The 25630-nt window shown below is 42.6% G+C and overlaps 2 protein-coding genes across 5 annotated transcripts in view; both read left to right on the forward strand.

The window, feature by feature from the left end:
* The first annotated feature begins 1192 nt into the window (after positions 1 to 1192).
* On the forward strand, positions 1193 to 4140 carry LOC126989960 (neogenin-like). The gene is made up of 4 exons (XM_050848557.1): positions 1193 to 1295; positions 1585 to 1743; positions 2924 to 3129; positions 3886 to 4140. Exons 2-4 carry the CDS (start codon positions 1587 to 1589, stop codon positions 4051 to 4053), a joined length of 531 nt encoding a protein of 176 aa, XP_050704514.1. The 5' UTR covers positions 1193 to 1295; positions 1585 to 1586; the 3' UTR covers positions 4054 to 4140.
* A 1522-nt stretch (positions 4141 to 5662) lies between these two features.
* LOC126989957 (uncharacterized) overlaps positions 5663 to 25630 on the forward strand; it is a 40732-nt gene continuing 20764 nt past the window's right edge. For 2 of the 4 annotated variants that reach the window (XR_007743916.1, XR_007743915.1), the window contains exons 1-4: positions 5670 to 5932; positions 8282 to 8444; positions 13361 to 13506; positions 17968 to 18148. Coding sequence is in view for 2 of the 4 variants with exons in the window: in XM_050848555.1 (XP_050704512.1) it covers positions 13043 to 13068; positions 13361 to 13506; positions 17968 to 18131 (336 nt within the window). In the remaining 2 variants the exon portion in view is untranslated. Of the gene's footprint in view, positions 5933 to 8281; positions 8445 to 12178; positions 13069 to 13360; positions 13507 to 17967; positions 18149 to 25630 lie in introns of those variants that run through there. The other 2 variants (XM_050848554.1, XM_050848555.1) reach the window with 2 other exon arrangements.

The following is a 25630-nucleotide window of genomic DNA, read 5'->3' on the forward strand; positions in this document are numbered from 1 at the left end:
TCAAGCTTTTTCTGTAATAATTAGGACACCAGCATGAAAGCCTTGCAAAATCAAGCAAAACTAAACTTTTTAAAAAATCTATTTATATATCATTTTTTGCTGAGTACCTGCTTTTGGTGCATCAGTTTCGCATTTGTCGGAATTTATCAAAAACATTAGGGCATCAAGCATCTCATAGCATCCACTGTTTGATTTCTGGGGGACACTGGCTTTGGCTTCCAGTGTAACGCTCCACCCTCAACCTCTGGTCTTGAACGCCATCACCACTGACTTGACCATCCTTTTCACAGCGGCAGGCATCCACCCAAGGTCTTGAACCACCCCAGACAAAATGCAGCAGTCATTTGAGGGTGGAGCGTAATATTCTGGAAGTGGACCCAAACACCTGGCCGCCCTAGTGTTTGGGGGGGGGAGGTGGTTATCGAGATGCTTGACGCCCTAATGTTTTTGATGAATTCCATCAAATGCGAGACTGCATTTGCAGGCACTCAGCAAATACTGTAATACAAACAGAATTTTTCTAAAGAGTTCACTTCTGCTTGATTCCACAGCCTGACTTTCATGCAGAAACGAATTTTAAAGAGGAGAACCTTGCATCGGTCATTTATTTCCTCTCGTTTACCAATAAATAAAACAACGAGAATGATCTGCTACATTTTTGTTAACAACAGTGTCACTCATTGTACTGAAGTGTAATTGCCACAAGCCCAGAGAAACAGGGAATTTACAATAATTGAAAAAATAGTTCAAGCCGGGTGGACCCTGTGACCTAAAACCCACGGACTGGAACTCTGAATATACCTCACTGGAGGGAACTTGGTCTGTTAACCCGTCCGCTGCGGTTGGCACGGGTTTGGATTTCACTGTTAGCCTAGTATCATATATATATAGTTTCATGTCTTTCTCTGTCTCTGTGGTGGATAGTGGAGTGTTTCCCATGTGGTATTGGTGTGCTGGATATCCTCTCCCAAGGTGCAGGACTACATTTTCTTCATTGAATTGTAGCAGCCACTTATTGTTCCACTCCTGTAGCTTGATGAGGTCTTCTGCTTGGAAATGCACATTCAAGGGGTCAAAGATACTTTTCCCATTTCATTTCAACAGAGTAAATTTTAATGCAAGTGGAGTTTTTCCATGTTGAGAATATGCTAATAGCTCCTCATTTTCATTTTCCATTTCCATCTTGCAGCACTCACGGTCAACGGCACTGCCCATACACTCAGTCCACCCTGGCGGGGACCTCTCCAATGACCTCCATGAAAACAGGGTCCCAGACAAGCCAGTTGGTCTGAAGGGTGAGTGTTTCCCTCAGTGTTGTGATTTACATCCTGTGTCCCCTTCAAATTGTCCCTCCTACCTCCTACCTCCTTATCCATCACTTACATTCTTAATTCCCAACAAACAGTATAAACCTAATATATGTGTTGTGCATAGAATTTAGGATAACTTACAGGTACAATACATTTGTATAATTTTGTTTTCATGGTACAAAATATTCATGTTTGGAAGCCATGATAAAACCTTCATAGTGATCATGATGGTGGAGTCACTGTGTTATCTGTAGTGTCTTGTGGTCCATTACAGCCATGGCACTGAATGACCACATCAGGGTGTGCTGGCAGCCCCCCGCACAGCACAATGTGCTGCTGTGTGGCTACACCATTGCCTGGGACCAAGGCGTGGCAGACATCTACTCCAAGATCGTGGACAGCAAGCAGCACGGTTACATCATTGATAAGCTGGGTGTGCAAGATGATCATTTGTGACTAATTCTCCATTTTCTGGCCCAGTAGTATGCAGACCTGCAGTGTGATTCTCCACAAGACAGGGATTTTGAATTAGCCACTTCTACATTTGTGTTGAGCCAAGAGAAGGTAAAGATTTTGTTAGCCCGTCAAATGCGATTGGCACGGATTTGCCTTCACTGTTAGTATGATAACCTTTCTCTGCCTCTCTGGTGGACAGTGGAGTGTTTCCCATGTGGTATTGGTGTGCTGGATATCCCCTCCCAAGGTGCAGGACTTTACATTTTCTTCACTGAATTTTAGTAGAAACATTTTGATCCATTTCTATAGCTTGGTGAGGTCTTCTGGTAGGAAATCCACAGTCAATGGGTTAAATGATATCATAGTTAACCATTTATTGAGTCTGGAACATTACATTCACCCCAAAAAATGATGATGGAGTCCATAACAAGTTTTCATTTAAGCAAAGTAAAGTGAAGGTAGAGATCTTGTTAAGTAGATCATAGTTAAACATTTATTGAGTCTGTTAACATTTCACACACACACACACACACACACACACACACAAACACACACAGAAAAGTATTTACACACCATCATAAAGTTAGCTCTCCATATTGTGAAGACCCTGGACCATGAGAGCAATTATTGAGGGAAAGGAGGTGGTATTCTAAGTTGCCATTTTCAGACTCATCATCGTTCAGGCTCATTCCTCTGTCTGCCCTGAACTCTCAGATATTTCCTGGGTGGTCATAATGTTAGTCAGGTTATTCATTGGTTATCCGTGGCCTGTTATCTGTCTTTCTACCTGTTATTCTACCTGTTGTCTGTTAGTCTATCTTATTTGTTATCTGTTCTGCCCAGTTTAACCCCTTGATTGCGGATTTCCTAGCAGCAGACCTCGCCAAGCTACAGGAATGGAACAAAAAGTGTCCGTGGCTACAATTCAGTGAAGAAAAGTGTAGTCCTGCACCTTGGGAGGGGATATCCACCACACCAATACCACATGGGAAACACTCCACTATCCACCACAGACAGAGAGAGAAAGACCTGGGACTATGTTACCAGGCTACCAGTGAAGGCAAAATCTGTGCCAATCGCAGCGGACGGGTTAAGGGCCGTGAAAAAATTGTTGTATTGTTACGATTAGGTCCATAACAAGTTCTCTGTCTCCTCAGAACCCAACATGGAGTTTGTGATAAGCCTGCGAGCCTTCAACAACGTGGGTGATGGGCAACCGGTGTACCAGCAAGTCCGCACCCAGCCAGAGGAGGAGGAGGTGGTGGCACCCACGCTGGACCCGGCGGTGGGGGTGAAGGCCGTGGTGCTGACGCCCTTCACCGTGGTGCTGCAGTGGGCGGACACCATGCTGAGCCAGAACCAGGTGATTTATTTATTTATTTTTTTATTATTATTATTTTTTTTTCAAGGGAGGCAACTCAAGGTAAACAAATTAAACAACAATTAAAAGGCCACTAGATGCCGCTCCAAACACAAGCATGAAGAATGGGAGGTCAAAAGAGGTCAGTTTTGGGTAGTGTTGCTGGGCTGCTTCAGGGAGGGCAGTCATCAGCTGGAAAATATATGTTTTATCTCATGTTCTTTGTGCACTGTGTCACAGACTTGCCACTTGCATCAACACAGCTGTGGAAAAGTTAGTCATTTGTCAAGGAACTTATTCACCACTTACACATTCTTGTTTCCCTGCACACACTCCCTTATTCGCCTCATATCCACCTCTCCACATCCTTATTCGTAACTTGCATCCTTCTCCCTCCTACAAACAGCCCCTCATTCACCTCATATCTTCCTCTCTATATCCTTATCCATTACTTACTCATACTCTCGTCCCAGCAAACTCCCTTATTCACCGCACGTCCACCTCACACATCCTTATTCATAACTCATGCATCCTCTTTTTCCTGCAAACAGTCCCTTACACCTCATATCCTCCCTCATACATCCTTATCCTTCACTTACACATCCTCTTTTTCCTGCAAGCACTCCTTCACACCCTTCCTATCCTCCTGTCATTCATGTCTCATTTCACAAGCCAGTCCTTCATCCAGTGACCTTTCTTATGTTTTCCCTCCGTCCTTGTACCTGACTCCCTGTTAATACTGACCTTTGACTCCTGCAGTACAACAGCTGCACCACCTTCTCGTCCTCATCCTCCAGCCGCTATGTCAACGCCACGGATGTGACCTGCCTCATTGACAGCCTCAAGCCATCAACAGTGTGTGAGTTTGCTGTGAAGACCATCAGGGTGAGACCACAGTGCTGGAAGCCTTCGTTCTTCTTTCAGTAAATATTCACTCAGTCCTGCAACACTTCTCAAGGAAATCCTGTACAGCTGAATCCTTGCTGTGATGAGGCACAGAGAAATTATGACTCATAGGGTGAGCTATTATTAGTGTTTGAGATACTGATTTTTTCAATGACCTTTTGCAAGTACTTAAAAATGGACCTTACATAATGGTATTAGAAACAGCACAGCAGGGTTGGCAATGATTTAATCAAATTGATTTAATCAAATGAATAAATCATTGATTTTATTTGTATTTTTTCTGAGTAAAAGTATTCCATTGGTTAAATGATGTGCTCCAAAGATGATAAAGTAAAAACCTATTCATGTGCAATGATTCATTTATTCTCTTCAAAGTATAAAAAAAAAGGTTCCTACATTATTATATCCTCTTGCGCTAATGTTGCCAACTTGACATGTTTTTTACTAGGTAAAAAATCAGCCTCCTCTAGTCTTTACTAACTTGGCCGGCAGTGTATCATAATAGCAACCAAGGTTTGCAACCAAACCGTAACAGAATAAAAGTAGATATTCTTCTGTATGGTAATAATATAATATTCTGTCATGAAAACTTCAGGCAACTCTGTCTGTCCTAAACCTGCTCCTGTACCATCTACAAACAAGTACTGAACAAGTATGTATCTGGATCCTTGACTGTGCTCAGACTTACAGGCCTAAACTTAAACTTAAAGTGACCTATGGAAACTTATGAATCACTCACCAGGATATATATATTTATATATATATAGATATATATATATATATATATATATATATATATATATATATATATATATATATATATATATATATATATATATATATATATATGATGGGGGAACTTTGAAGTTTTGGTGTGCCAAAATCACACTTTTTCTCACACACTTGTCCCCATCAGGTTTGGCGTGAGTCCCCCTATAGCCTGGTGGCCCGGCCGTCCTGGCCCTCCCTGGCCAGCCGTCCACCACCACCTTCACCCAGCAGCCGTCCACCACCACCTTCACCCGGCAGCCGCTGCAGCGGAACAATGGGAGGACCACAGGTGAGCTGATGGGTTACCAGGATGGCATCTTCAAATTATAAAAATAAAAAAGAGTCAGTGTGCCAAACCACAGTGATGTACTAGACTACATAGTTAAGGGAACACACCTTCACTGACGTGGAAAAGACCTGGATATATAGTAAATAAACAGTGACTTAGGTCATGGTGGTGGGCAGCGTGGGCCAGGCAGGAAGCAAGAACCATACATCTTGTCAGCCACTATAAATACAATTTGCCTGAGCCACTACCGGGCTGGGGTCATCCAAGAGGCCCCTCCAAAGAGCCTACTGGAGCTATGGGCAGCACTTAACCCAGTAGCTGCAGGGATCATGTTTCTGAAAGGCCACTCTAAGCACTGCCTTGGGCCAACCATCAGGACCCACCGGGAAGAAGCCTACTGGCACAATAGGCCGCGACGTAAAAGAGAGAGAGAGAGAGAGAGAGAGAGAGAGAGAAAATCATCACTCAGGCAAACCATTTTATAATATATATCAATGCATTTGTGATCAGTTTATGCATCATCTATTTTGGGGGCTTATATCATAGCAAAAATTAGGCCCGTCGCTGCTACACGGTAAAGCCACAAATTTTGCCTGTCACTGGTACACGGTTAAATAAAGATTATTGAGAGAGTAATTTTGTTTGTTCCAGGCTACTTGATATTCCTCACCACGGACCAAACTGTCAGTGACTGGGTGATGGGGGAAGTGACGGGGGACTGGCTCACCCTCTCCGTCCATGGACTGACGCCTTCAAGGAAGTATTTGCACAAGATGCACACTCACAATGTCAAAGGTTTTGGTCCATTCTCCTCCGTGGAAAGCTTCACGACTCTTCCAGGTAAGGAAGTGTTAGTTTTAGGGAGCCGTCATTGCTGTGGTGCATCAGTCACTGTTCTCCCAGTTATGCACATGTTGTGTCCCACCATACTCTGTCCCTCATCATGGAGCACTCCCTCCCTGAGGCTGACTTAAGGTCCATTACCTGCATGCTGTGTGTTGTGGTGCATCAGTCACTGTTCTCCCAGTTATGCACATGTTGTGTCCCACCATACTCTGTCCCTCATCATGGAGCACTCCCTCCCTGAGGCTGACTTGAGGCCCATTACCTGCATGCTGTGTGTTGTGGTGCATCAGTCACTGTTCTCCCAGTTATGCACATGTTGTGTTCCACCATACTCTGTCCCTCATCATGGAGCACTCCCTCCCTGAGGCTGACTTAAGGCCCATTACCTGCATGCTCTGTGAATGCCACCTCTGGCTCTATGGGCATGTGGGTAAACCCTGCTTACCAGGTTGTTTATGTAAGAGACAATCCTTAGTAAAGAGTGTGCCCAGAAAGTTGGGTTAGAGCAGATTGATGGATCCTGCTGGGAGGTACAGTCGCGATATGAAGTGATGTCGCCGCTCTCAAAATGTTTCGTACGGGAGCATTTGAAGGTAACGGAAGTGATGTGTATTTATTATTTATGTTATAATGTTCCCTTTTAATGATAATCTATAATACGTTGTGATGTAAAACACGGTAAAATAACATAGTAGTACCTGAATTACAATTATACATTCATTTGTTTAAAAAAATGCGACTGCGAATGTCATGTGTTGTCTTCAGTGCTGAAGACAACCTTGAAATGATTTAGCTCACGTTGTGTGCTTATCTTTCCAAAACAGTTGTTATACGTTGTTCAGATTTAGCTATATATATATATATATATATATATATATATATATATATATATATATATATATATATATATATATATATATATATATATATATATATATATATATATATATATATATATATATATATATATATATATATATATATATATATATATATATATATATATATATATATATATATATATATATATATATATATATATCTATATTATGTGTCATACCATGAACTGTCTTCTGCAGTTATTAATACACACGCACAGTATGACACGAAGGGAATGGACAGTTGGTGGCATTACTTTGCGTTTTATTGATTAAGAAACGATCAAATAATAAGGTTTCATATTAAACACCTTTTATTCACTATGATGGCTTCTTATCATAAGCATGGCCACTGAAATATATAGTAACATTGCTCAGTAACGATGATGAATGAAGAATGCCTTCATAGGTAGGGTTGCCATAATTATATGAACTATCAAAATTCCGGACGCCTCTACGAACACTCGACCATAGCCTAATGTTTAGCAACGCTGCCATTAGCCTACCCGCCCGACCACCACCTCCATTTCAAAGCCATATATTCTTATTTCCCCACCTTCCTCGATTATTCTGTGGCACTTATAAGCTGTGGACATGTTCCACTGATCACCTCCAAGCATTAGAAGTCTACATGAAGCTTTTGTCATAGTTATATTGACCAAGAAAGGCAATGATGTTTGCGATCGGCGGCAAAGAGTGAGTTACAAAACACGACTATTATGAAGCTATATATTCTTATTTTTCCATCTCCCACTATCCCTCGGTAGTTATAGGCTGTGGGCATCTTCCCTTGATCACTATCATGCATTAGAAGTCCACGGAAAGCTTTTGTTATCGTTATGTTGACCACGAAAGGCAAAGAGTGAGTCAGGGCTGAATAATAGGTATGGTGCGCGGGCGATGACGTCATCATCAAACGAGAGTATAAATTCAATAAACTACGCCATCCTAGTTTAGGATATCGACTAATTATGCATGTCCTATATATTGTGCATATGGTAGATTTAGTGTTGTCAACAATGATCATGAAAAGATAATTTTACTTTCTGTTTGAGTAATATGTCGATATTTGGACTTCATTTGACTTGTTCCTTGGTGAACAAAAACACTTTGTGTCAAAATATTTCGACAACTCTTCGTAAGACATCATTGAGAATTTCTTTTCTATTTTTTTCTAGCTTGTAAAATATATTTAGTTAAGTTGTGATGAAGATACAGGAAAATAATGGTACTCTTCAAAATATATAACGATACTTGCGTGATCGAAAATAAACGTACACGGCAACATCACTTCATATCGCGACTGTACATGGTATGGGGAAGGTGCCTGCATGGGGACCTGCACAGAGGAACCGCCAAGAATGGTGTCATAGTTTGGGTGAGGCAGGCTGGCAGAGGCCCCCATTGATTGACTGATTGATTAAGCCAATGTTAAAAATATTATACATCTGCTCCTGTGTTCCAGCTGTTGACAAGAGCATCGGTGAGCCCCCTGGCTGGTGTGTGGAGCGAGAGGCCTGATTGTGCTGGTGATCGCTGGCGTGGCAGGAGCCATGACCAGCTGGGGGCCTTCTTGGCCACCACACTGTACTGCCGCAGGTCAAGGCAGAGCCCAGGCCAAGCATTGTGTAAGGTGGCAGGACAGTTTCTTGTTGGTGTGTTTCATCCCATGACTCATTTCAGCAATCCTTTACACTGACTGCAGGAACTTTTTATTCACTTTGTAATATGGAGAACAAGGCTGCAGGGCATAGTCCACAAAGACTTAAGTTTGCCAAGATTAGAGGAAGAAAAAGAAAGGTAAACTTGTTCTTAGGAAATGTTCAAGATGGACTTTCATTTTGTGCTATACATAGTTGCAGGGTAACAAGTGACCTCTGTTTGTGATATCTGTGTCTCTTGGTGGAGCAGCTAACACGTGTTTCTAACTTGTGATTGCTTGCAGTGTGCTGGCTGGGAGCTATTTCTTTAAATGAATTCAAATATGCTTTGTTGAACTCAAACCTCATGCCTTTAACATCCATCCTGTTTTGAAGATTTCATACTCACAGATACTCACAGATGACTTCTGGAAGAGGCCCCTTCAGGCCTGTGACTCCAGTTCCAAACTTACTATATCCTGGTCTGGGTGCCGGACGCGCTGGCCAGCTTCAATACTTGCTCTGTAATCGTATTTTATACTTTGTCCTTTCCATATTTTATCCAGTTTCTTTTCAAAACTTATAACAGACTCTGCATTCACCACTTCTTCCGGCAGACTATTCCAAGTATTTACCACTCTGTTACAGAAAGCATATTTCCTCTCGTCCAACCTTGACCTGCTCTTGAACAACTTTTTACTGTGTCCTCTTGTTCCTGCATCTACACTCATGGTAAATAAGTCCCCACATACTTCTCCATCATATATTCTGCTTAATATTTTGTAAGTTTCAATCATATCTCCTCGTACTCTTCTATATGCCAGTGTTGGTAAATCAAGTTTAATCAGTCTTTCCTCATATGTCATGTTCTTAAGTGTTGGGATTTGTTTGGTGGCTCTTCTCTGGACATTTTCAATAGTTTCGATGTCTTTCTTTTTAAAAGGGCACCATACTTGATTTGCGTATTCAAGGTGAGGGCGTACCATTGCAGTAAACAAGGCCTTGAACTTTGACTCATCCAAAGTTATAAATGTTCTCCTAATAATTCCCACAATCTTGTTTGCCTTGTTTACTTTTTCAGCCAGGTGTTCATCAAAACTCAAATTATTGTCAATTATTACTCCTAAATCCTTTTCATGTTTAACCTCCCGTAATTCTTCTTCCATTTTGTATATAAAACTCTCTTCCTGAGCACTTCCGATTCTCATGACACAACACTTTTGGGGGTGAAACCTTAACAACCATTTCTTAGACCAACTTTCCATTCTCAGTAAGTCTTCTTGCAATGCCTCACAGTCTTCCTTATTCTTAATTTCCTTAAACAATTTGGTGTCATCTGCGTACAAAAATACACTGCTGTTATGGATTTCTTCTACCAGGTCATTCACATATATCACGAACAAGAGTGGACCCAAAACTGATCCCTGAGGCACGCCACCTATAACTTCTTTCATTTCTGACCTCTCCCCATTCACAATGACCCGTTGTTTCCTACCACACAAAAATGATTTCATCCAGTCAAGTAGTTCTCCAGTAATATTATAACTCCTGAGTTTTTCAAGCAATGGGGGACTGTATCGAAGGCTTTCCTTAAATCACAATAAGCCACATCCACTGCACATCCTTTATCAACAGACTCGGTCCACATATCCAACACTTGAATCAGCTGTAGTACGGTAGACCTCCCTGGTAAGAAGCCATACTGTCTTTTGCTAAATAATTTATTACTCCATGTGTTTCATAATGTTTTCCCTCACGATGGTTTCCATAACCTTACTTAATACACTAGTAAGACTCACAGGTCTGTAATTGCTTGGATCACTCTTATCCCCTTTCTTAAATATTGCTGTAATATTAGCAGTTTTCCACTCCCAGGGAACTTGACGCATTTTCATGGAATTTGTGAAGATAATCCATAATGGTTCCACAAGCACGTCAGCAACCTCCAATATAACCCTAGGGTGTAGTCCATCTGGTCCGGGGGATTTATTTCTCTTTAACTTTTTCAATGTTTTTAGTACATCATTCCTTGATATCTCCATAGTTGACAACTGTGGGGTTTGTCTCACTTCCAATTCTGGCACTGCTCCTGGTGGTTCAATTGTAAATACTGATGAAAAAAATTCTCCCAACTCATCGGCTTTCTCCTTGTCACTTTCTGTCTTTTTATTTTGGTCACCTCCCTTATATAATTATGTAATCCCAGATACTGTCTTTGTCTTGGAGTTAACATACTTCCAGAAAATTTTTGGATTGTGTTTTACATTTTGTGCTATTGTTTGTTCCTTCAATTTAACTCCTTTCCTTGTTTCTTTCCTAACCTGATTATTTAAATGTCTGTACTCACTTAAAACTCTCTGATATTCCTCATTTCCACTGTTATTTCTTTCTGACAATTTCTTCAATCTTTCCCATAGCCTTTGCTTTTTCTTAATCTTCGCCCTAAGTTTTCTGTTCATGGGTAAATCACTGTTTACGTTTTTCCTTGTTTCCCTTTCTTTAAACACTCTGCATGGTATGCATTCTCTGATAACTTCTTGCATTTTAGTTGTAAATCTATTCCACATGTCATCTATACTTCCAGTATTCAAGTATACTTTCCAGTCTATACTTAGCTTCTCCTTCATTCTTAAGTAATTTCCCCTTTCATATAAGTACACATTCTTCTTTGTCTTCCTTATCTGTGGTTCTATATCACAATGAAAAATTATACTACTATGGTCACTTTTGCCGAGTGGGCTGGTTACCTCAATCTCCTCTACTCTCAGGTCATCATCAGTAAACACAAGGTCAAGCACATTCCCTTTGTCGTTTCCTCTACATCTTGTTATGTCTTTTACATGTTGCACTAAGAAACAATCTCTTATTCTTTCTATAAAACTGTGACTATACTGATCTCCATTTGATACTGTGCAAGTTGTCCAGTTTATATTAGGCAAGTTAAAATCCCCTATAACTATTTTATGATTCGTTCGTTGGTCAGCAATTTCTTGTAACAGATCCAATAATCTATTATCGTTCACACTGGTGCTGTTTGGACTCCTGTATACAGCCGTGAGCAATATGTCCTCTTTACCTTTTATATTAATTTTTATATATTCACAAAAATCACCACCCTTCTCAATACTGTAGCACACCCCATGCCTCACATATAACAGCAAACCTCTCCCACAGCTTTCTTCGGATATATTTTCCCCTGACACCTCATATCCCTCAATGTTGAACTCCACAATACTCCTTTCATATCTATAGTTCTTTGGCTTCACCTCAAGTATTACTATCACATGGGGTTTCACTTCCATATCTTCTATTCTTTCCTCAAGTTCATTCACTTTGTCTCTTGTAAATGTATCAACATTACTAAACATCACACATATTTTATTTTGACACTTCATCTTTTCCCCATTCTGCCTCAAGTTTGCTGGATATTTCCTTCTTACTTTCTCCTCACACACAACAGGTACCTTTTCCATGGCTTTCCTCTCACCACATAAAAATTTCCAGTGTCCTTCTCCTCATCACTCTTTTCTTTGGCCTGTTTCCTTAGTTCTTTCTCTCTCTCACGTTCCTCCCTTGTCATATCATGGTACACTACCACATTCCTGAATAAAGGTTCCTTAGCATTTCTTAGTTTATACAAGTGCCTCATGATCCTCATTTTCATTCCTTCCTTTAATGTCACAATCATTGGTCTTGACTTTCTTTCTGGTGCACTATTCTCACCTCCTTCATTACTTGCGGGCTGAGGCACCATACCTATCCTCCGTAATTCCACAACGTCACTATCAAAACAATTTAGGTCCAACTCTCCACAAAACTCTTTAAACATTAGCTTATCATGTCTCATCTTGTCTTCTCTATCCTCCATATTAAACCCACTTATCATGACTTCTGGCATTCTGTGAAGAATTATATTATTCTCTCTACGGAGAATGTCCTTAACTTGTTCCACTGCCTCCTCTGCAATCCCACTTTTGCCTGCTTTTGTAGTACTTTGTGAGTTGTAAGTATTCTGAGTTTCCATCACATAATCCTTGCAAGATTTTACTAAATCATCCTTTACCTCATTGTAAATTTTCTCCTTAGCTTCTTCAATTAGATTACCTTTTATGACATTCATATCCTTATGCACCTCTACAAGCTTATCTGTCTTTCCCATTTCCAACACTCTAAGTTCTTCGATTTTCTTTTTCACTCCATCCATTTCTATACTAAGTCGGCTCTTAACTTCGGCTACTTCACTTTCAACAGCACCAAGCTTAACATATGTCTCCTTCTCAAAATTCTTCATCCTTGTTTCCATTACATCTTGTCTCTTTTCTAACTTTGTAATGTGGTTCAGAACCTTACCAGCAACAATATCACATTTGTTGCAGTACCAGTGGAGTTTGCTAGCATCAGCCCTCCCTAAAAATTTATATACCTCTCTTGATACTCCTTCACACTTAATATGGTGCCAAAATTCACAAAGACCGCACAGTAATGCATCATCATATTCCTGTACCTTCACTTTGCAGTCTGGACAAACCTCCCCCTCTTGAGCCACCACCTTCTCTGTTTGTTTACGTGTGTCACCTCCTTCCGCCATGGCTGATCGGCTGATCCTGGGATGGTAATTTCTTCCTATGTATTTGTCCACTTCTTGCTGGAAACACTTCTCCAGATCCAGTCAATATACTCCTTGGCTTCTTATATTTGATTTAAACAGCTTGCCACTATTCAACTATAATTCAAACTCATAAACAATCGAGCAAATGCAGAGCCAGCCAGAAACACGTCCAACACCAAGAAGACGCTTCTGTCATGTCATGTGCCCTTCCATCTCCCTCTGGACAGCCCTGTGAGGTACAGCAGCAGCACTCAGTAGTTTTTAGCAGCTAGTAAGATGCATCACTTCCTTGCAGTGTTGGCAGCAGCTGCAGTGAGAGCAACAAGCCTGGCGTCCAGCCTCCAGACCTGTGGATCCATCACGGCCACTTGGAGCTGAAGAACTTTGACAAGGGTGAGTGCAGCAACTCCCCCAACCACGCCTCCATCATCCAGCACACAGGTGGGTGTCTTTGTCAGTCACTGAACAGTGTGCAGCTCATGGGAGTCCTGTCATTTATGTGGTATTTTTTGTTATATTTGGTTGTTGGTGTTTTGTTGCCAGTCACTGCTGCGTTGTAGTGTGCCAGTGACGCCACACACAACCTTACACAACCCACGGACACTCCACTATGAGAGTCATCACACATTACAGAGTTTTCATCTTCCTCTATCCAGACTCCCTCCTTGCCTGCTCAAAGTTTCTCAAAGATCTTTCCCCCCTCTCCCTAACGTACTCTTGCACCCTATCCCTCCATTTCACTGGAGGTCGTCCTCTAGCATTCCCTCCCTCTATCTCACTCACATACACCCTTCTGGTCATCTTACTCTCCTCCATTCGCTCCATGTGGCCAAACCACTTTAAAGTCTGTCGCTTCATTTCTTCCACCACTCCACACTTCTTCCCTTCACCCCGTGACACACTCCAAAACTCTTGTACACACTTTCATTACTCATTCCATCCATTCTACTCACACCACAAGCACTCCTCAAATAACTCATTTCCACTGCCTGCACTCTAGACCTCTGACTTTCATTCCAGGCCCTCATTTCACTTGCATATGTTAGGGTTGGTACTATTATTGTATTTCCCAAATCCCTCTTTACCTCCATGCTCACAATTCTGCCATTCATGATTTGTCTCAAAGACCCTACCACCCTTCTTCCTTGCAATGCAATGCAATGAGAGAGAGAGAGAGAGAGAGAGAGAGAGAGAGAGAGAGAGAGAGAGAGAGAGAGAGAGAGAGAGAGAGAGAGAGAGAGAGAGAGAGAGAGAGAGAGAGAGAGAGAGAGAGAGAGAGAGAGAGAGAGAGAATTACATAGAAATACAAAGAATTACATAGAAAATCAGACCACACAGACCCCATGGTCCAGACTAGGTGGTCTGTCCTTAAACCTAAGTGATTCTACATTAATCAGATGGCTCCAAAACGTTGCTTTTCTACTCTAGTTAATATTAAGCTCAAGGAAGTGACTGTCGAGCTTGTTTTTAAAGGAGTCAATCGTGTTACACTGGACCACTGATGGTGGGAGCTTATTCCATTCTCGCACTACAACGTTGGTGAAGAAAAATTTGGAGCAGTCTGAATTTACTTGTCTACATTTGAATTTTATGCCATTGTTCCTCGTTCGCAGTGTCATCGATCATAAACAATTTTGTTCTGTCTACATTCGTGAAACCATTAAGTATTTTAAAACATTCGATCAGTTTTCCTCGGAGAATCAGTTTTCCTCGGAGGCGACGTTTCTCGAGAGAACATGTTAAGGGTGGAAAGCCTTTCTTCGTAGGATTTGTTGCGCAAGGAAGGGATCATTTTTGTTGCTCGACGCTGAACACCTTCTAGTTTAGCAATGTCCTTTGCATGGTGGGGAGACCAAAACTGTACCGCATATTCCAAGTGGGGTCTGACTAAACTGTTGTAGAGCGGAAGTATTACATCTTTATTTTTAATAAAAGTTTCTTTTAATGAAGCCCAACATTCTGTTCGCTTTATTTGCTGCATCGATGCATTGATGTGAGAATTTGAGGTTTGACGCGATTTTGACCCCCAGGTCCTTAACGCATTGAACGCTTGTGAGTTTAACGCCGCGCATTTCGTAATCGAACTTCTTATTTTTTGTTCCAGCTTGAAGGACCTGGCACTTGTCTACGTTAAAGGGCATCTCCCATTTATCCGACCAAGCTGAAATTTTGTACAAATCCTCTTGGAGGCTTTGCCTGTCTTCGTCAGTGAGAACCGAGTTACCAATCTTTGTGTCGTCTGCAAATTTACTAATGTGATTATTGAGTCCAACATCCACATCGTTGATGTAAATAATGACGAGCACTGGGCCAAGAACCGAGCCCTGAGGGACGCCACTAGTGACAGGCGCCCACTCTGAGTTAAATCCATCAATCACAACTCTTTGTTGTCTGTTGCTCAACCAATTCGCGATCCATTGGTTTACTTGACCGTCAATGCCTATTTGCTTTAATTTATATAGTAATTTATGATGTGGGACTTTATCAAACGCTTTCTGGGAATCAAGATAGACTACGTCCAATGATTAGGCTACGTCATAAACAGAGAAGAGATCGTTATAAAAGGTCAGTAGGTTTGACAGGCAGGATCTTTTGTCACGGAAGCCATGTTGTGAATCCCCAATTAATGAGTGGCTTTCGAGGTAACTCACAATTTTGTCTCTAATTATGCTCTCGAGTAGCTTACCTACAATTGAAGTTAGATAAATGGGTCAGTAGTTACCTGGTACTTTTTTGTCTCCTTTCTTAAAAATCGGCGTCACGTTAGCCTTTTTCCAATCTGAAGGGACGATGCCTTGTCGCAAGGACATATTGAATACGGTTGTGAGGGAGGAGAGTATTTCGCTCTTTGTTTCTTTAAGCAGTATAGGATATACTTTGTCGGGTCCGGGACTTTTATTTGTTTTAAGTGAATGGAGAGCTTTAAGGACTTCATCGGTTGTTATTTCAAAATTAGGCAATGCATGCTCGAGATTTACAATAGTACTGGTGTTGGTGGTAGGGGGAGGAAGACTGTTAGTATTAAACACCGAGGAAAAGTAATTGTTTAAGAGGTTTGCAATGTGTTGGCTGTCAGTCACTAGTGCACCGTCGCTGTTTGTTAAAGTTCCAATACCACTTTTGATCGCCTTTCTGTTGTTTATGTAACTGAAGAAAGATTTCGGATTATTTTTACAGTTGGCTGCAATATTTTCTTCATATCTACGCTTTGCCTGACCTACTAGTCTTTTTACTCGTCGCCTGGCATCATTATAAAGTCTAATGTTTTCAGCCGTGCTTTGTTCTTTAACCTGTAAAACAATTTTCTCTCATTGACTGATTGTTTAATTTCGCTATTAAACCACGGTGGGCTTTTATTAGTGTTAATTCGCTTCTCGCACAAGGGGACCAATGTGTTCTGCTGAGTGAGTAAGTGATTTTTAAGGCTTAGCCAGGCTTCCTCTACGTTGCCGTCATCTGATAGTTGTATTTCTGTTAGTTTTTGTCGGATTTCTACGAAGTTAGCTCTTTTGGAATTGGGCACCTTTACTTTATTTTCAGTCACTGATGATTGATTGAGAGAGAGAGAGAGAGAGAGAGAGAGAGAGAGAGAGAGAGAGAGAGAGAGAGAGAGAGAGAGAGAGAGAGAGAGAGAGAGAGAGAGAGAGAGAGAGAGAGAGAGAGAGAGAGAGAGAGAGAGAGAAGAGAGCAGCATGGAAGAGAGGAACGATTAAGAGAAGAAAAATAAAAATAAAATAATGACGGAAAAATGGAAGAAAAAGTAATAGGAAGAAAGGGAATGAGAGAGAGAGAGAGAGAGAGAGAGAGAGAGAGAGAGAGAGAGAGAGAGAGAGAGAGAGAGAGAGAGAGAGAGAGAGAGAGAGAGAGAGAGAGAGAGAGAGAGAGAGAGAGAGAGAGAGAGAGAGAGAGAGAAACCAACTTTCTATAAATCAAAGTGAGGTCATTCCTTGTTGATTTATACCATAGGGTGCTGGCCATCATGTGTTTGAAGATATCCTGAATTTAGCCTAACATAATTTAACAAAACCCAGTCACTATAGGTCTTCACTCAGAAAACTCATCTATGCTTCCTTACTAATGAGACTTTCTATACAACAAAGTGTGGTTATTTCTGGTGGCAGTTTAACCCTTCTCCTCTACCATGAACCTAAAATTCCACTTTTAAATACCCGACTGATCTCCTTTGGCCTTCTCTCCTCCTGAAGTTGATCTCCCCTGTGGCCTCTCATGCCTTTGCTGGAGCAGTGCTGGGCCTGGCTCCTGTTTTGCTGCCCTTGTGTGCCTTCATTGCTGTAAAAAACTAAACTGTACCTCTTTGTATCCTTGAGACATGTTCCCTTTTCAGCTTCTCACTGTGTCCTCTCAGTCTCCTCCTCCACTCTGTCACAACCAGCTCCATTCTATGTATACACTGTCCAGTCCACCAGTTAATTATACAAAGCTATTACATCTCCTGTTCATCTTCTATGTGTGTGTGTGTGTGTGTGTGTGTGTGTGTTGTACTTTTTTTGGTTTTCAGATTAAATAAGAAGTATGAGTGTGGCAATCTGTTTATGAAGGTGATTTTTTTTTAAGTAAGGGCAAGTTCTGTACAAACCCAGAGCACCAAAACACTCTCAGTAAGGGGCCAGGGACTATCTGGACCACTCTGGGTAAGCACAGCAGTGTCCTGGACAGCAGCAGCCGGCCACTCCACCTGCAGGGAAAGGTGTGGCCTGTGGGTTATAAAGTCACCCCTAGAGTACCTGTGTGCTGGGGGAGTACTCCAAGATGGCACGCCACTTTCTTCACAGCTAACACTGACAGCCTACGTCTCATTATTCCACTCTTATGCTTTCACCAGTGGTCACCACAACTTTAAATATACAGGCTTAAACTCTAATAGCCCTGTGTTTCCGGCAGCTGAAGATCAGGAACAAGGAGATGACGGCACTGGGCCAGAGGCTTGGGGCACTCCGGGAGGCTCTGCAGGACAAGGCCAAGGAAGCAAAGAGTGGCCAGGCTGTGGGACCGAGGCACAGAGAGCCAAGACGGCCGAGGGTTTATCAAGACTGACACCAACATGACGGTCAGAGTGTTAGAGGTAAGAGTCTTACATGATGAAACATTGTGGAAGCCTTGCCAGAGTATACGAACCCACAACGTGTCCTGTAGCTTCTGAATGAGTGCCTTCAAGCTCTGGTGCTGGTGTTGCTGCCTCCCTTCCTTTGTTATGAGTGTTTCCATACTTACTGCTCAAGGTCTTCAACTCAAGCTCATCCCTGTGGCCTCCAACTCTCTAATTCAAGAGTTGCATCGTAGCTCATTCTTTCATTTCTTGACTGGTGAATAATTATCTAACTTCTTCTGTATTTCCAAGCTCATCCCTGTGGCCTCCAACTCTCTAATTCAAGAGTTGTAGTGTATCTAATTTTTACACTTCTTGACTGGTGAATGATTATGTAACTTTTGCTGTATTTCCAAGCTCATCTTGGTGGCCTCCAACTCTTTAATTCAAGAGTTGTAGTGTATCTAATTCTTCCATTTCTTGAACAACTTAATTTCTGGTATTCTAGCACTTAAGTACTGCCACTAAAAGACCTCTTGAACTATTAAATTTGATAGCCTCTTGGCATCTCCTAGTCTGAAAACTCACAGTCCTTTCTTCCTTCCCATGACTTAAACTTCTTCAGAATGGGAGTGCCAAAAGTCTTCCAGTCTCCCCTGTGGTACATTTCCTCCTCCCAGTCTTCATCACAGTCCTTTCCTCCTTCCCATGACCTAAACTTCTTCAGAATGGGAGTGCCAAAAGTCTTCCTGTCTCCCCTGTGGTGCATTTCCTCCTCCCAGTCTTCATCACAGTCCTTTCCTCCTTCCCATGACCTAAACTTCTTCAGAATGGGAGTGCCAAAAGTCTTCCAGTCTCCCCTGTGGTACATTCCCTCCTCCCAGTCTTCATCACAGTCACCTTCTGTATAACGTCATGTTTTCCCATAGTGCTTACCTCCTGCCATGAAGAGTCCGGGTGCTCGAGAAGGCATCAGTTTTCTTCCTTTTCTTCTTCTTCTTCTTCCTTCCTCTTCCTTCCTCCTTCTTCTATCTGTTGTCACTTTTCAGGAACACCTTTGGCCAGGGTCTCGTTTCCGGGGACAAGCACGGAATTTTTTTTTTTTTTTTTTCATTTTTATTATATTTTTTCTGATTTTCTCTTCTCCTTCCTTTTTTTGTTTTTCTGCTTTTTTCTTTTTCTTTCTCCATGTTTTCTTCTTCATTTTTCTTCTTATTTTACTTTTCCTTTCTACTTTTTTTTCTTACTATTATTCGTGGCCTTTTTTTTGTTTTTATTTTGTTTCTTTTTCCTTTTCTTCTTCCTTCCTCCTTTTCTTCTTTTTCCAGGGACAACTTTGGCTACACTTGGAAAAGACTGTCACTCCCTACACTTGAACATCCCTAACGCTAAGTAACCCCTCAAGCCTCTCTCCTTCCCACCCAGCAACCAGATGGCGCCAGTAGTCTCATTACTGCTGCAAAAAACTACTTGCACATTCACAGCAGTTAAGTAGCCCCGAAATGACTCCTTCCCACCCAGCAACCAGATATCTTAGTGGTAGTTAAAATAGTCCTGCCTTATGGTTTCCAAGGGCTTGAAGCTTGTTTGTTGCTTGTGTGTGAAAGGAAGAATTGTCAATGCATTTTTCACAAGCTTATACAAGTAGTAGTGATTGTAGTGCTATATGGTTTTCAAGGGGTGAGAGGGAGCTTGTTCCTTGCTTGTGGTGTGAAAGAAAGGCTTGTCATTATATTTTTTTTCAGTTTATTGACGTAGTACTGAATTAGTTAAGTGAATACAAGGCTTGGAAATAATTAATAGGTGTTGCTATTGGGTTTACAAGGCCTGGGAGCTTGTTCCTTGCTTTTAGTGAGAGAGGTAGAAGTCTAGTGAGTTATGTAAGAAATGGCAGATGTTTATGAGTTATGTTAAGCAAAAAATAAACACAAACAATATGATCAAATTAATTTATAGTTAAAATATTTTACTATAAAAAGAAACACACACACACACACACACACACACATATATATATATATATATATATATATATATATATATATATATATATATATATATATATATATATATATATATATATATATATATATATATATATATATATATATATATATATATATATATATATATATATATATATATATATATATATATATATATATATATATATATATATATATATATATATATATATATATAGACATACCACACTGGGAAAAATAAAAAATAAATATAGTAAGTACATTCGTATATTACATCTTCAGACTAAATGGTACATTTGACAGATTGAGACAGTTTATATACATGGACATGGGCAAGGGCGAGGTCGGACAAACCCTCAGCGGAGAGGGAGGCGAGGCATAATTAGCGGGATTAACCTGACTTGCCCAGTTGTTGGTGGGGGGCTTAGTTTGAGTCAAGTAAATACCTGCCAGTTGTTCTTTGACACTACCTAAAAGGATTAACCTCACTCAGATGTTAGTGTTTCCACATGTCTGGTGTGTGTGTGTGTGTGTGTGTGTGTGTTTACCTAGTTGTGACATACGGGAAAAGAGCTACGCTCGCACTGTCCCGTCTCCATATCCTCTCATATCCTCTCTTATCCAACTTTTCCTTAAAATCCTGAATGTTTCTTGCACAAACCACCTCCTCTAGTCTATTCTACAGCTCAATGCTTATGTTTGGGAAGCTAAACTTTTTCACATCTCGCCTACACGTGGTCGCCCTCAACTTCTTTCCATGTCCTCTTGTTTCTCTCTCACTCCACACACACAGGTCCTCTCTGTCCAGATTCTCCACCCCACTCACCACCCTGTACACTGCTATCAGGTCTCCTTTTTCTCTTCTTCTCTCCAGGGCTGTGAGCCCCATGCTATTGAGTCTCTCCTCGTAAGTCCGATCCTTAAGTTCCTTTACCATCTTAGTTGCCATTCTCTGTACTCTTTCCAGCTTTCTTATATTCTTCTTCTCGTGAGGAGACCAGACCACTGCTGCATACTCCAACCTTGGCCTTATCATTGTAACTTTTACTTTCTTCATCATCTCTTCGTCCAAATACACAAATGTCGTCCATATGTTCTTCAGCAAATTCATAGTTTGTCCCGTTATCCTGTTGATGTGTTTGTCCAGTTGTTGTAACCCGTAATCCGGGGTCACACAGGGGCGACGACACACTGTTTGTATTAGTGACACTTGACTTAAAATTCTAGTACTTTAGGAGTATTTAAAGGAGTTCTTAAATGGGGTGATGAAACGGTGTCGCCTTTCTTATATGTATTTTATTCTACCTTAATACTACTTAATATTACAGAGGGTAAAAATATTGTTTAAACCAGCGACTGGCTTACTAGACTCAATGAGTCTTCAGGTTTTCTTTCACTATTGGTTACTGACGTTAACACTGGTATAATATTGAGTAAAAACTCACACAATAAAGTATCATAGAAATATAATCCTAAGTAAAACTAAGATAATAGAACACAATAGATATGTTAGATACGCTTTCCTCTATGGTAATTCTTCACTCCATACTCACAGTAGCAACGATGAATGTTCTACCCATGTTGTCTAGGGAAGGACAACTGAGTGTCCAGCCACGAACAGAGTGCTGGTTAATCTGAGGTCAAGCCTGGAGAAAATGCTTCTTATATAGGCAGATATCGCGAGGTAATACGTCAGGCGTGTGAGTCATACATCAAACTCACACCGAGCTCATACAATAATCTACCTAACCGACATGCTTAATTCACGCGGTGACGCAGCTTTGTTTTCATAACATTTTGTTCCGCGGCTGATCGTGTATTGGCTGCGGGGATTGTGTTTTGGCTTAGAGAGATAAGCGGGTGCGTTAATGGGCAATTACAATTGTGTATAGGTTGGTAAATGAACAGTGGGGACAATCATGTGTTGGAGTCCGTGTTGTGTTTTAGCGGTCGATACCGCTGTTGTCATCGGAAAATATTGCCGGTGAAGATGATGATGACACGAGTGGTGTCGCAGCCCTCGGGCACCATACCCCCCGTTAAAACCACGTCCTCGTGGCACGAAGCGGTCCGCCCGGCGGACGACCATGGAGGGCCAAGACGGGGATGGCGGGATCGTGGGGAGGAGGCCTGCGAGACGGGACCTGAAGAGACAGAAGAAGGCCACCCACCGGCGACGAAGACGACGCCGAGGAGGAGCAGCCACCCCACACCAAGGGAGGAAGGGGTCGAAGGCGGGGACCGGAGACGGATTCCTGGAGCGCGTGAAGTGCTGGAGGGAGGTCCAGCGGGGGGCCAGAGACGACCCGGGCGACGGCGGCGGGGAGGAAGGGTCCAAGGGAGTCTTGGCCAGGAGCGATGAGACCACGTCACGTCCGATGTGGAAGGGGCGCGATGAACCGTCAGCGGGGCGTCACCGTCCATAGTAGCAGAGGCAGGGAGGCTGAAGGCGTCGGAGGGCACTACAGCCCATACCGAGGCTGAGGAGACCTGTCCCGTTGATGGTCTGCCTGTATTTGGAGACCGGGCTGTCCGGGCAGACCATGGTGACCATCTGGGGAGTATCGGTAGCGAAGACCCAGCCTGCAGGAGACGGATGAAGACCGGGGAAGACTCTGAGGAGACTTAGAACACAGCGAGAGGGCGTCTGGGCGATCGAAAGAGAGCGATCTCGCAGCGCTGGACAGAAGTCGAGTAGACAGGGGCGACAGGGGACATACATAGAGCAGGTGGTGTTTAGTACAGCGGTCCAAGGAGTCTAAGAGCATATAGTGAGTGCGGTCTTCAGAAACCGCAAGGTAGTGGAAAGCGTGTCGGTGTGCAGAAAATATGGCGTGCCATCAAGATGAAAAGGCAACGCGTCCATTTTAAACACATCGAACACGTCAGAGGGATCCTTTCATGGGGATTTGTAAGTAGAAGTGAAGGGTTCCTGAGGAAAGCGTACCTTTAGAAATAACCCTAGAGACATCTCTATACAATGCTAAATATTCATGTGCTGCAGGGAAAAGTAAGCCTGGGTAATGGAGTGACGCATTGCTGAGCACACGAAATAGTACATCATTTGGAAGGAGGAGAGGGGAAACCTGCGTTTGGGACAGCTGCTGAAGGCCAAGCTTGAGATTCAGAGTATCATGATTTAGGTCACTAAGTGCCAACTGAATGAGAAGGATAGTCTCCAAAATACGCATTTCCCCTTCAATTTGCAAGGTTTTAGTGAGAACTGACGGATAATAGCTGAGGCCAAAGCTGAGGCGGACTCTAGACGGAGATGGCAGAATGAATATGACGGAGGTCCTGAACTGTGGCGTTGAGGACTTCCTGATGGAGGTTAAGTTGACGTCTCTCTTCTGTGGACAGAGTGTAGAGCTGGGAGAGCTTCCGTGTATCACATCTATTTGGGCCTGAGTGGCCGTACCGAAAAGGAGGTTTGCTACCGAGCCAAGGAAATCCACGGCTCCTCGCTTCTGGCGAGTCCGAAAACGGGCTTCAATCTCTACCACTCATATCCGACAGAAAGCTGTTAAGATCTTTGAATAACTTCTCAAACTCAATGTGAAAAGAGTCTAGAGTGCGCCTGAGCAGACCAACAGTGGGGAACGATTGATTCATATGTTCAATCGACCATGAAACTTCCGCTGTTAGATTTGCCACGTTGATGAGAGGACGTTGGATGTCGTCCGTCTTGATGACGACGGGGACAACATAGTACCGTCCTGTCAACAGCATCTTAAAGACTGGGGAGAAGACGAGGCCGGGACGAATGGGTTGCTCCGGGAGGGATCAAGGGAAGACAAGGAGAGGGCAACACCCAGGATCTGTAATTATAGGGGGCATCAGTTCGTTGGTCGTTGTCGATACTCAAGAGGGCGGTCCATCACATTGGGGAGAGAAGGGTACCGTATTGGATCGTAATGAGCGACTGACACAGGGCTCTGAAGGAGCTGAGGGAACCAATGAGGGGACCTCTGAAGCATCTGAGGAGACAGGAGCCGGTGAGGAGAGCTCGGAAGGAGCTGGAAAGGACAATGGCAGCGGCTCCTCGGGGAATAAGTCATGGGGAGTGGGTCCACTTCTACTACTTGATCAGGGAGAGGGTATGCACGCCTGACATTAGGAGAGTCATGGAAGCCAAGAGTCCTCGTGAACGACCTGAACATTATTTGTGTGAACTGTCTTGATCTTACCACCTCTAACATGACGCAGTCGTAAGACTACAGGGCTTATTTTTCTAGCACCTAAAGGTCCATTGAACAAGGGCTGGAGCTTCTTTGGTTCGCCCTTTGTACAAACATGCCTTAAGTAGACCCGATCTCCTACTACCACCTGTTTGGGTTTGGATTTCCTAAACATTCTTTCTGACTCCTGCCATCCTATATCTATATTGGTCTGACATAGTTTATAGGTCCGATGCGACACTAGAAGTAAATGCTTTATAGCTGTCAACATCATAACAAGGTTGGAGTTTATTCTCAAGCACTTCAAAAGGAACATTTGGGTCCTGAGAGAAAAGCAAGAAAATGGTGAATCTTTCAGAACACGATGGTAGGCAGTGTTGTAGGCGTGTGTTGCAACCGGAAGCATTTGGTCCCAGATACCGCGATTGTCCTCGCACAAAGTTCTCAAGATATTTATTAAGGTGCCATTAGGCCTTTCTATCACCCCGTTTGCAGACGGGTGATAAGGAGTTGTCCTTAGATGATCAATCTGTAACAACTGAGTCAACTCTCGTAAGAGAGTGTTGACGAACTCCTTTCCTTGATCCGTGACTAGAATCGGCGGGATGCTGTGTACACAGACTACGTTCTTGTAGAACGCAGCTGCCACTTCCTTGGCTGCCTTCGTACGAAGGGGGGTTGCTACCAAGAAGCGTGACAGGACGTCTATCACTGTCAGTACATACCTATAGCCTTCGTCTGAAACAGACAAAGGTCCGACAATATCCATATGGACTCTGTCAAACGGTTGGCCAACCTCTGGATACCTCATAAGTGGAGCTGGCGGGATCCTCTTCTTAAACCGACAACAGACAGGACAAGATCTGACATATTGCTCCACGTCCGCCTTCATTCCCGGCCAGTACGCAAACTTGCGACAGCGTGCCAACGTAACCTTAGTGCCTCCATGCCCTGCAGGTAGCATGGAATGCGCCAAAGCTAACGCGTTAGGAATGTAGCTTGGTGGAACGATAACCAGTCTTTTCTGCTTGTTGTATTCATCGCAAACATCGCGGTAGAGAATGCCGTTCTCTACACACACTTCACTAAGAGGCAGTTTTTTGAAGTGCCTCTTAGCTGCATTTAACGTTACATTGCTCCTCTCTGCAACCTTTCTCTCATCTCTCTCATGTACGTTACCACCGGTGGTTTGTTCAAAAGCATGCTTCAATTCTCTCAGTTCAGGATCGCGATCCTGGTGCTCCATGAGTCCAGCAAGACTCCAATGGAGAAACTTATCCTGTTTGTCATGTCCCTCCGGAGAGGCGACAGACATGTCCTGTCCACCCGTAAGGGTGACAGACATAATTCGAGCA

The sequence above is a fragment of the Eriocheir sinensis genome, unplaced genomic scaffold (assembly GCF_024679095.1).
Source record: "Eriocheir sinensis breed Jianghai 21 unplaced genomic scaffold, ASM2467909v1 Scaffold139, whole genome shotgun sequence".
NCBI lineage: Eukaryota > Metazoa > Arthropoda > Malacostraca > Decapoda > Varunidae > Eriocheir > Eriocheir sinensis.